This window comes from Calliopsis andreniformis, chromosome 7 (assembly GCF_051401765.1).
Source record: "Calliopsis andreniformis isolate RMS-2024a chromosome 7, iyCalAndr_principal, whole genome shotgun sequence".
In the NCBI taxonomy this organism is placed as follows: domain Eukaryota; kingdom Metazoa; phylum Arthropoda; class Insecta; order Hymenoptera; family Andrenidae; genus Calliopsis; species Calliopsis andreniformis.
Window position 1 is genome coordinate 5,942,176 of NC_135068.1, and position 12,740 is coordinate 5,954,915.

Here is a 12,740-nt window from a genome sequence, read left to right on the forward strand (position 1 = left end):
CCCAGCAGGTTCAACGAACTGGGACGAATGGAAGGCAGCGCGGTTTTTGTCCTGGATTACGTATTCCCCTAAAAGGACGCGATATTAAGCAGTGAGATAGCTTTTTTTGCGGTAATTAGACATAAGAAGCCGTCGCGCGAGTGCTTTCGAGGTTTAAGCGTGGGACGGGTCTCCCACGTTAAACGCGAGTTGTATATCGGGTAATGCGGCTAGGAGCCTGTGAATGGCGAACGGACATTGGGAACATTACGATCCAAGCTCGAAAGCAGCAGAAACTTTCAGCACGCCGTGCACCTGCCTACCTGTTTTCCTGAATTCCTTTCAATTTCGAATGAAAAGGAGAGGGAGAAAGCTCTTCCAACTTAGCAGCTTTTGGCCTTTGCCGCGCGACGGGTTTCCATTTTATTTTTTCCCCCCCCTTTCTTCGTGCTCTTGCCGCGACAGACGCAGCGGGACGCTTTTCGCGCGAACGTCGACGAAAATCTGAGACCTTATCTCGACTTTGGTACGTCTTTAGCGTCCTGTCTTATCAAATATGAACGAAACTTGACGTATGAACTCGGGGAGACGTGAGTGGCTTACCTGGCGTCCTGTTTTCCACACGCTTCCTCCGGTTCTCACTTGTTTGAGGGAAGGATTCTAACGAGGATTTAAAAATGGCAATTTTCATCTGAGAGAAATTAATTAGCAGGAGAAAGAATTTTAAGCTTCGCGATCTTTTCGTACCTAGTCTTTAAAGCCTAATTAAAATGAAAATCGTTTTTAATACTTTAATACTTAATAGTTTCTCGTTGCATAGAGGTCGTATATTAAATATTTTTTGTTGTGTGATTAGATAAGAGAGCGTCAACAATATCTAGTTACCTATTTCTTTTTTAAAGTGAGTGTTCTGTCGTGTTGAAAGGACAATGTTTATTTCTATTTTATATTTTAAATAGGTGTAAATTATTTTTCGTTTTATTTGCAAATTTTTGCATTATCAGATTAGCTTATAGAAGAGTACAACATTTTCATCACATTGGAGGCTGTGAAAATGAATTAGTTATCCCGTCTCTGTAATGAGAAAAACTCTATAACATTGTATGTCTGTCTGACGCCAGAAAATCGACCACCACGAAATCGATAGAATATTATACAATGCATTTATAATGAAGCTGTTCAAATTATGCAAGCATCGATAGGGTCTGCCGTCATTCATCACTGAGAATACATTCAATAACACTTTTTCGAAGTAAACTGAGAATAGACTGAAATCGATTACGCTTGTACTATGGAGTAATAAAAATAGTAGGGGAAAGTAGTTACTTCTTTTCTCCCATATTATTATACATATTAAATTTCAACAAGTATTAAATTATTAAAAAGAATACTTTTGATTTTGAACACTGACAGAGTATTTTTTCGTTATAAACATAAAAGTGTATCAGAAGTAATCCTTTTTATTCATTGGAATTACTTTTTTATTTTTTCTAATCTCTATCTTTTAATAAGATATTTTCATTAGCGAACAACAAAAATGAGATATTCTTTATGCATTTTTCCGAAGAGAAATATAGGTCTAATATATTTTAATTTATTTTTTTCGATGACGACCTTGCATCTATTTCAAATCAAGTTTTGTTTGAGGTTATGTACTAGAACTAGTATTGTATAAAATCAGCTTTCGAAATAACGACCATTAAGAAATAGAATGCATACAATTTGATGAAAAATGTGGGCTTTAGACTAACACTGCGCAAGAAAGTGCTCGAGAGCCCTTTAACTGTCTTCCACTCCAATCCGTGTCGTTAGAGAAACCACGAGTCGCTATGATGACCGCCACAGGTTGACATCATCATCCCCAAAGAAACTTAAACAGTACATAGAATAGATTAGAGAAATATTGGCAGGCCTCATTTTTTAAGAACCTTCAAAGGAAAATTCAAGAAAATGATATATTAATATGAAAAATGTCATTTAATAATGGCGTCATAGTCTTTTAGTGTGAAGAAATATGGCATTCTTGTAAGTTTCTGAAGAATATATTTCAAAGCAGCAGAAACAAACAAGAAAACCACTAATTTCATAATCAAAGAAGTATTAGATTGCACATGGTAGTGTGTCACAGTAAGTACACTGTGTGTACAACAGCGTTGCTCTGGACCTTCAAGCCATAACAACATTTTTTCCTCTCTTTAAAAAAAAAAGCATTTGATTCATTTGAACAGACGAATATCTCTTCAATACAGACCTGAAATTTTCAACCAAGCTTACAAAAGTTCCAATCATCGGTGGCTTCATAAGGACCCCCTCGTCTCCTCGGAGAGCCGAGAACCCCAGCCCCTCTACTCTATCTAGCAACAGAGCGGATACGTTCGCCAAAGCATCAAACCAGCGTTTTCTCGAGGGGCGAAGTCATCCGACGAAACTTCGCCCCCATTCGCGGGCCGGGTGACATCCACCTACTTCCGCGTAGCCGGAAGCTAGCACGTAATAAGAGGTCTCATCCTGCAGCGACATCAAGGAGCAGCAAAAAGCCTGGTTTTAGTATGAATGGCGTATACAGTTCAATTCCTTCGGGCTTTAATAGTTCGAATCGTCGATAATCCGAGTGAATGGGACGTCAGCAAAAAAAAACACAGACACACATACAGCGGCGAAGATAGAGGAGGGCTACGCGCGCGCTGGCTGGAGGAGGATGTGTGGGCGGATACGTGAAAGTGGGAAGAGGCTGAGGGGGAAGAGGAGTACAGGTTGATCGAGATTAGGGTAAAAGGGAGACAGATGGCAAGGGAAACGAGAAGAAAAATTGTACGCCTGTGAAGGTGCGTTTGCACGTGAGCGTTCCCCTGTGTACGTGTGTGTATGTGCCTGAGAGGGGCGAAGAGAGGGGGGAAGAGCAGCGGGTTAGGCGGCGGAAGTGAGAGGAATTGTCATTCGGTGGAATTGCAATTTCTCGCTGACGCGTGCTGTGCAACCTCCGGCGCGAGGAGTAAAAGCGGACTAATGATGCACACTAGACTTAATGCTCCGTTCCTGTTCTCATTTCCCACAAAGGTGCGAGCTGCCTGCGGGATGTCAGCCTGGAAATAGTTCCGGAGGCAGTGCAGCGTGGTCAGAAGGCGATGCTACGCTGCCATTACGATCTCGAGACGGCACCTCTTTACTGCCTCAAGTGGTACCGCGGCAGGCACGAGTTCTACCGCTTCACACCCAGCGAGGAACCGGCCACCAAAATCTTCAATATTTCCGGGATTTACGTTGATGTAAGTTGTTGCCACCTTCTTTTTCCTTTAGATATTATTGAAACGTAAGATAAATGTCCCAATACCCTGAACGCTTAGGATCTCAAATGACCCAGTAGGTGAACAACCTAAAAGTGCATGTCTCGATGCATAAATTATGAGATCTTGGGATCTGAGGATACTATTTTATTACACTAGTTTTTATTTTCAATTAGGTATATCTAGTATATTAGCATTTAAATCTAAAATTGAATAAAATTAATGTTAGTGTTCAAGTATCAGGACATGGTCAGGATATGGTCGACTATTGAGACATTTACCTTAAACGTGGAAAAATCTTTAGTATACAAGTGTGACAAATATCATAGGTCTGATCTTGGGATACGAATCGGTAGAATGTTTTAAAAAAAAAGTACTATTACGTTAGGAGTATTCGTGTTCAATATACAATATTGTTTTGATAAGTGTTTAAATCTTTGTATACGATATATGAACATCACTATCTCTTATGAAGCATAGATTACTTTTTGTTGGATCGCTTTTTTGTGTCTTGTTGCCAGGACAAAAACGTGTTGAATAATGTACTAGTCTTGATATATGTTTATGAGCGGTCTTGAGGACTGAATAGAGACAAAGCTAAAGCTAGACTATATAAGTAAGTTATTGGAAGGAATATATGGTTGGCAACAGTGCACAATCGTCTAAAATATAACTTAAGCTTTTACCTAAATCCAGTAGGAAAAAAGAAATAATTCGATAGTTACCTTTAACTAACATTCACAGAAACAATATTTCTAAATTTTCTATTGAATACGCACAGAACATAACCTAAATAATAGATGATTATATTAGCCATTTGAGTTGTTCAGATATTTCTAATATTAATCAGTACAAAATTATTTACATACATATGTACATTTGTTATGCTGAAAGGAAGTTTTGTTCATCAATTTTAAGATGATTCATCATTTTTGGAAACGGATTTTTTAAGTACACCTAATTGACCCAAATGTTTTACATAATCGGATACCTGAAAACTTTTCACAGTCTATGCAAAATAATTTGAATATGTGTACAAACTAAAATTACTCTAATAACTAAATAAGAATTATTTTTAGTACTTGTTGTGTCTAATTATTTTTAAAGTCCCGACAGTCTCAGAAATTATTTCCAAGGGTACAATGAAGCCGCAATAATTCGAACTCCACGTTCCATTGTTCGAATACCATTTGATCGAGCATTCGATTAGTCGAGCATCGCTTAACACTTTGCCAGTCCATCCATATTCCACTGACAGTCCTATTCACACGAATACGAATGATGTGAACAACTACTTCTGACAGAGGTTGCTAAAGTGGAAGGAAAAAGTTTCAATTGAAAATAGTTCTGCTTAAAATCAAAGTGACTGTACAGAAGTTGGCAACTGAGCGAATACATACTCAGTTATTTGAGCAGAATACTGCTTTAAAACGAAGAGGTACAGGTGTCGAAATTTCTTCTGGGATGGTAGGAGCTATAGGTTCTAGCGTCCTACATATCTAGTGTCATGTGTACCATAAAACAAAAACATACTAGCAATATAAAAGTTTTATTATAGTAAAAAAGGGGAAAGCTGTAACTGCATAAAAATTTAAACTTGGAGCTTATACATAGCAGTGTAGTTAGATACTTTACTCTATCCACGACTCCTTTTCGTTCACTTGCTTTATATAACCGAATTACTTGATGAGTATAGGTACATAGAATTTTAAATTATAAAAAAATAAATTTTGAAGATTTTGTATCATTGGGTAGATATTAGAATTCACATTCAATATCAATCCAAATATAATTTCAATACCTCTCTTTCCTTTTATTAAGAACTACTCCACGAGATATCCTTTTTAGCTTCTTCTTTCTATAAAAAATACAAGAAATAATAATTCGATTGCAAAACGATGAAGGAATCTACAGTCTGAAGTACTAATGAAACATTATAGAAGTAATAATAGCAAAGGTGGAGATCGTGTTCCTAAAAATAATACTCTCTCACGTGCTAGACAGCTGTTATTTTCATTAGTGCTTTCAAGGAGGCATGAAACGCGAAAAGAAGAGGTTCTTAAGAAAATGGTAGCTTTAAACAAAACTTATAAAACTCTAAGCACGAATTTAATTATACCAAAAAAACTATTATCTGAACAAAGTCGATCAATTATCACTATTTTTATCATCAATTTGTGTTATTGATTTTGTCAATAACCGAAATATTCTCTTTGTTTTTCTGCCATTAAATATTTATTGACTATTTTATTACTTTTTGTGTAGCTGCTTTCGTCCCTAAAAGTTCATATCAATCTTTCCCTAGTCAGACAATGACAAATCATGAAAATATGCCTCTTTGAATTTTTCCGTCGAATCCAGTGAAACCGTATCAAGGGATTTGCATTAATTAATAATCTTCCCAGCGGAATGAACCGCTGATTGCAAAAATTGGAAAAAAGAGTATGATTAATTGGAGGCACTTCGTTTGCTGGCGGTTCTCTGGTGTTTTCAACATTTACAAATGTCAGCAAAAATGCACGACCCAAAAATCGTTATATAATCGCCGTAGAGATAACCTTAAATTGCGAGCAGTATTCACTACCAGCTCGCATTATTATCAGGTGCTCTTTTTTGTATAATATAACCGAATCTCCCGGGTAGTTGAGTTAACGAGTACGGTTTATCATAAATCTCTTTACGAGAGATGTATGAATAGAAGTACACACAAAAATGGTTGTAGGAAAAATGGAACAGATATAGGTATACAGAGGTCGCTCGGTATAAACTCAAAACTTACTCTTAATACTATTTACAAGCTGATAAGAAGTGAAGAAACTTTTTCTATCACAAGATCAATTTATATGTTAGAGATTCATTCATGTCGTAATAGAGGTTAGAATTAGATAAATTAAGAGGAAAATTCTATGAAATAAGAAGATAATGTAGTATTATAATACTACTCTTTTACCAGTAGTCGTATTATGGGAATGGATCTTCTTTCCCTCGCAAGGTACTAATTCCCACGGAGTAGAGTCAGCGAAAAGGAGACTGCTTGATAGCTAGAAGGACGGAAAGATTAGGATTTGATGTTTATGACGAAGTGCTATAAACTTTCAGGTTATGTCTGCTTTTTCATTCAGGGTGAGCAAAACGTAATCTTATTAATGATTAAAGGTTATGATTAATGTGAAATTAAGTCCGTAGATGACCAATTATTCACTAATCAGTAATCATCAATTTCATGTGCTTCAGAAAATATAAAGGAAAAGGGCTACGAAGGATTGTCTAGGTTAGGTCTGGATTAAGTTTCAGGATTGAAATAAATAAAACACTAGATCAGATATTACATCATTTCTCATGGTCCTCTCAAAAAGAACATTCCATCTTCCCTCCTTTTTGGCAAAGCCTCATAAAAATAATATTTTGAACTGTAAGACAACATTGGTACATAATGTATTACCAACCATTTCCATAGTTTCCCATCTCCATTAATGCTATCTCAAGCGCTGAACCTTTAATGCAGTCTTTATTATCAGGATCCTCATTCATTTCAGTTCCTACTAACAAAATACCTCACTTTCAAATTGTAATGCGCAGAGTTTCAGGACTAGCAGACTCTCCCATCTCTAGTAATGCCGTCTCAAGCACTGAAACTTTAAAACAGACCTTATTTTAGAATCCCCGTTTACTCCACATCCTAGTTACAAAATACTGAAAAGTCAAAAATCCCCGAAAACCTTTATTTGACTTCGCCTCCCTTGAAAACGTGTCAGCATTAACCTCCAGAATCCTCCACGTTACCAACTGCAGTAACGCGGGGTACCTGCTGGTAGCCGCGAGTCGTACAGAATCGATGGACAGAAACGAGCCAAATATGCGGTTTCGCCGCGTCGTGACGAGGGTTGTTCGTTAACGGCACCTTTGACCAGCCGTAATCGCTGCAAAACAGACGGCTTTTGTCATCATTGAAGCAGCTCCATGCACACCGTTCTGCGGCGCGATCGCACGCAGTTCCGCAACCCCGATGGCTTTCGAGGAAGATCGATGCAAGCGCCTGGGAGCGCGCGCGTTTACGCGACGGTTCACTCTGTTGTTTCGAGGTTGAGCCGAACGATCTGCGAACGCCACCGCTTTTACATTTATCGTCTCGACGCATATGCGACTGTCCCCTGCTGTCCTCCTAACTGAGAGATATGTGCAACGCTCGCGGCGCGTGCTGCAAAAGCTCGAACCGAAAAATGCTGGCGTGGAACGAGGGAAGTCATCGTTGGACCGTGACACGACGTTGACTTTCGTGTCAGCGGGTTTGAATTTCGCCGGTTGCATGCTGTTGTTTTCGTTCGTTTTCGAATGCAACTGTCTGTTTATCACTGGGTTAGCTTTTTTTTTAGGGAAGCAGGTTTCGGTGTCAGCAACAATATTGGATTTGTTGGTTCCTTTCTTTAACGATAATAGATGGATGGTTGCGAATTGTGAAGTTGAAGAAGATAATGTGATTTTCCACTTTGAGGAAGATCATTTTTGTATTATTTTTATATTTTTATAGTATTATTTATGTTATGTGTTTGCTTTGTTCAAATTTCACTTCTTTCTGTTTTACCTGGATTGCCAGAGTAAAAGAGTTCCTAAAGTTTTTACATGTTTCTCAGATGCTCTCATTTACCTGTAGTCAAAGTGAGACAATTAACCTTATAAGTGAACTAACCTCCGAAAAGTGGCTGTTGCACTTAATAATCTTCTTCTTTGTGGTGAATTTATAGCATGCAAGTACGATATAATGAGGGGAAAGAAATGTGATACACTAAGGATATTATAAGTAACCATAAACTTATCGAAATAAGAAGCGTAATCATTCTTTGCCAATAGAGTGGAAAGAAACCTTGCATGTGAAGGTACTATCTACAAATATATTTTAAGCTAAACTTCTATAAGGGAAGTCTGATAAGGCTTTGCTACGTTAAACTTTAACTACAAATAGCAACGTGTAATATTCTTAATAACATAATAACAACGTATAATATCATTAGTGTAACAATAAAGTTGCCTTCATCCAGTTACCGCTAACTTAAAAACGCGAGCAAAAACGAAGTTAAAGATAACGTAATAAGCAGTTCTTCCATTCTTAGAGCGCGACTTTTACCCACATTGCGTTGCACGTGGAGCACGCGCATAAATCAACTAGAAGAAAAAGCTGGCTGCTTCTTTGCATTTGCCCCACCCTCGTTAAAGGTCCTGTCTCTATTCCTTCGCTGTCTCTCTCTGTCCCCAACTGTTTACGCTATATTTTTTCCACCCGGTTATTTAAATCCTGCTAATTATGAATATTTTGCCAGGCCAAGAACGCCATCCCCCTTCTCTCTGGAGACACCGCAGCCCCACCTCCACCGCTATCTTGCTCTCGGCGGTGTCTGGGCTTTCGCGTTTGCTTCATCGAGCCAATTTACTCGAGTGCTGGGTAATTCCTGATAAGATGACGATTTTCTCGAGTGGTGTTCCCAGCGCTACCCAACCGGGAGAAACAGTTAGAAAAAAGGAAAAAGGAGAAGCAACCCCTCGGTCGCGACGGACGCAGCGTCGATATTAACATTTTGCATGATCTGGGCGAATGGCTGCGGTTATTTTTTCGTTTTGCCGCGCACACACTCGCGACCCAATTATTTGAGAAATGAAAAAGAAGTGAAGCGGGGTCGGTTGTTATGTAATCGGGAGCGTGGATGTGAGAAGTTATTGTGGCTGGCGTTTGTTGAAATAGGACGGACGGGGTGAGTTATGGAACACCCTTGGGGGATATGGGAGGTTTCCGGGAAAGATAGAAATACAAATTGATAGAGGTATCGATGCTCTAGTTGTTTTGTATGGAAAATTGCTGATCTTCAGTGTGGAGGAATAGTTTGATCAATTCTGGAAAATGGTTAACCATTTCTTGCTACTATAATTGATTAACCTTTAGGTGTTGAGGTTATGTTGTGTATTTCTAAACATTACTTTTTCTAATTAAAAAGACACCTCAGAATACCTTATTACTTTACATTGATCATTTTAATTTGTACATACTATGCACTGTTCATAAGTTTATATGTGTGTAGAGGTTTGGTTGTAAATTTTCTTAAAGTTTTTCCTTAAGAAGCCTCACCTCATCATTTAAGGTAATTATTAAATATAGGATTGTTAATTAATTAAGGATCCTGTTGATGAAATAGGTGTTTGGAAATTGAAAGTTTGAAAATTTTCTTACTAAATTAAATAAGTTTATATGTTGACAACACTGATTACTTATAACAAAAACGTTGTCTAGTAATAGCGTGAACACTTTCTATGTAAATGTTAAAAGGTATTAAACTCATACGTCTTTCCAATAATTAAAGTCCTCTTTCTAAAGACTTGTTAAGTAACGAAATATGCTATTAGTTAGCGTTGTTACCCTGGGTAACTCACAATTTGTAATGGGACGCCATGAGTGACGGCGAAATTATGAAATATGTTATATAGTCCTGCAAACTTCGCTATTTAGTGCGTGATAAATTGCAGTGTGTTCGAAGTGAGACGTTAATTGTTATATATGAATTTTCCATTTGCAGTTGAACATTATCGATCTCATTCATACACATGTAAGAGTGACAGAAAATTTTAATTAAATATTTTGATAACCATTAAATGTTTTTGAAGAAAGTAGTAGGGTAAATATACTATTATTATTAATCATAATAAATTATTAATAATACCAACACACCTTCATAATTTCCTCAATTCTTTAGCGAATATTATTTTGTATAATTACATGTTTTATGAATTTAACAAAAAACGACAGTTACTGATACATTCATTAATTTCTTATAAATTGAAACTCATAGCTGTTATAAAAAAATGCATTACCAAGCTTTCAAAGGTTTAATCTAATTATAACGTGACCAATATTTGAAGATTTAAAAATACGACGTGGCTGGATATTGATTAAAATATAGCAGAAGAGAGTTTTAATTGAATTCTGTACAACGATCATTTTTCTGAGCCAGAATAAAAAGTCCAGAGTTTATATTGTAAAACTAAGTTATGTTCCACAGTACAATAGAAAACATACAATGCACCGTAGCAAATTGCAATGTGCAAACTGAATCGTTGTTCGATTCGTGATTCACTTTAAATAATGAGCTTTTGTCCAGGCACGACGATTATCCAATATCGGCTACCGTTTCCAGGCACAGTCGTTAATAATAATTTGCGTATTAATGATCGACGAATTTATGTTCGTTCATTCAGGTATTCAACCGGATGCTGAACAAAGGATCTTCATAATTAGATTAATACAATATTATATTATAATATAAACCTTGTTAGTCAGCGGAAATGTATAGTAGACGTATTTCGCTAGTGTTCATCACCAGTTCAGTTTAAAAATATGGATCTTTATAAAACAGTGTTATCACTGTATTTGTGCATCATTGTATAACATATTAAAATATTTCCTTACAGATGTCTCAATTTTGTTATAAAGAGAAGATGTAGATAGCATTAATTATGTTCCTCTTTGGTATAGACCTTTGTTAGATTTTTTAATCAGCAAAATAACAAAGTTAAATTTAGAGAAAAACTTAGAAATGCTTTATTCGTTATCATTGAAAAATTCTTAAAAAATAACCTCACCTGTGCCTAATTTAAACAATATGAAACTATAAGATTCGTAAATTTAATTTTTAATCCTACTTTTTAATTCTTGAAAAATTTATTATGTTCATATTATAGTAGCAGAAAGAATTTATATTCATAAGATTAACATGCTTTTTTTCATGTAGTTAGTACGAAATAACGAACAATTTAATATAAGAGGAACTTTTGTGTAACATGGTATTTGACACAGGACGTTAAAAAATGATCCGAAATTCTAGGTTTGTGTATGGTATAATTTGAAATATGCATAGCATGCTCAGAAGAGCTGTGGAGGATTTTGTGAATTGATATGTGCAGTCTGCAAGTCAGATTTGAGATAGGCTGCAATAGAACATTGGTACTCAAGAGATTTAAAGTCAATCTTTCTCAGTCTCTGAGTATATTGCTAGCATCAGTTCAGGACATTCCAAATACAAGCTATTAAATAAAAGTGAAACGTCACACAGTTTATTTATTTATCATAGAAACTTAAAAATATGATTTCCAAATAAATTTGACTTCAGAGAGTAAGATCCCTTAAGATTAATATTTACAAAGAGAACTTTAATCATTCTAATTATTATTGAAAAAGGGAAGCAGATGGGAAACTATATTCTGGGACATTTTGTGACCCATTTCAGATCTCTTACCACCCCTTAAAATATTGAAAAATGTAAATTATTTAAATGTAAAAATATAAGTAATTGCGTACTTCAATTATCTTCTTCTAGTTTGTGTTTTATTCTACAACACATTGACCTGTCCAAACATTAGCGGTATTTTAATTATCACTGAAAATCTTGTTCAATAATACACCTGTAGTATAAATAATAAAGGACCAAAAAAGGTCCTACAAATAAGTTAAACAAATTATACAAAAATATCACATGTCCACGAAATACATTTTCATGACAGCTAGCAGATTTGCAAATTAAATTTTCCGAATTCAAACTACTTGCTACCCAGCCTTTTCATCAGCCCCAGTGACCAAACAATACGAGGAATTCGTATTTTAATCAGTTCACTTTAACGCACTGTCGACTTAATTCCACGCTTATAAGCGCGAGCTCGAGCTTTTCCCCATCTTGTGGAAGCCAGAAAAGAAGGCAATGAACCGCGCGCGCGCTCGATTCCGCGCAAACAACCGAACGACACGGGGATACATTCGCTGGTCACCCGCAACCGTGCGGAATTTAATTCGAATTATAACCACGCCAGGTAAATCGAGTTATCGTTAATCGACGGGCAGAATTCCAGTGTCTCCCAGGTCCTGCGCGATAACGCGCATCCCCGCGGTTGATATCCATTTGCATTCATACTCAACACCTTCGTCATCCTCTGTTCTAGGTTGCCAACTCGAACAAGAGCCAGGTTACGCTGCGCGACGTGGATTTTGGTCTCTCGGGTACCTTCAGTTGCGAGGTCACGGCTGATGCACCCACGTTCTCCACTGCCTTCGTTTCGAAAAATCTGACGGTTGTGTGTAAGTATATTTTGTAACCTTGCTAAAAGTGTCCAGAAGATTCTATCCATCGTTTGTCACTTGGTGCTTCCTTGTTTTATATAAATACACCCACGTTCAAAAGTGTGAGGACACCTACTATCTTCAGTTAACTTCCATTTTACGATATCAGTCGTTATTAGTAATAAAATTTAAGGGATGACATTACACGCTAAGGTAAGGCGTTATTGTACCGTGTCTGACTTGGGACTTATTCTATTGATTCCTCTGGGTCTGCTTTAAGCCTTATTCTAATGATTTCTCGGTGTGTGATTTGGGACTTGGTCTACTGATTTTGTTGTGTCTGACTCGGGACTTATTTTACTAATCTTAGTATGTCTGACATGGGA

General features: G+C 36.9%; 1 protein-coding gene across 1 annotated transcript in view; it reads left to right on the forward strand.

Moving 5' to 3' along the window:
• LOC143181714 (uncharacterized) overlaps positions 1–12,740 on the forward strand; it is a 181,124-nt gene that overhangs the window by 84,131 nt on the left and 84,253 nt on the right. The window contains exons 2-3 of the mRNA XM_076382262.1: positions 3,037–3,245; positions 12,237–12,372. Coding sequence (XP_076238377.1) covers positions 3,037–3,245; positions 12,237–12,372 — 345 coding nt within the window. The remainder of the gene's footprint in view (positions 1–3,036; positions 3,246–12,236; positions 12,373–12,740) is intronic.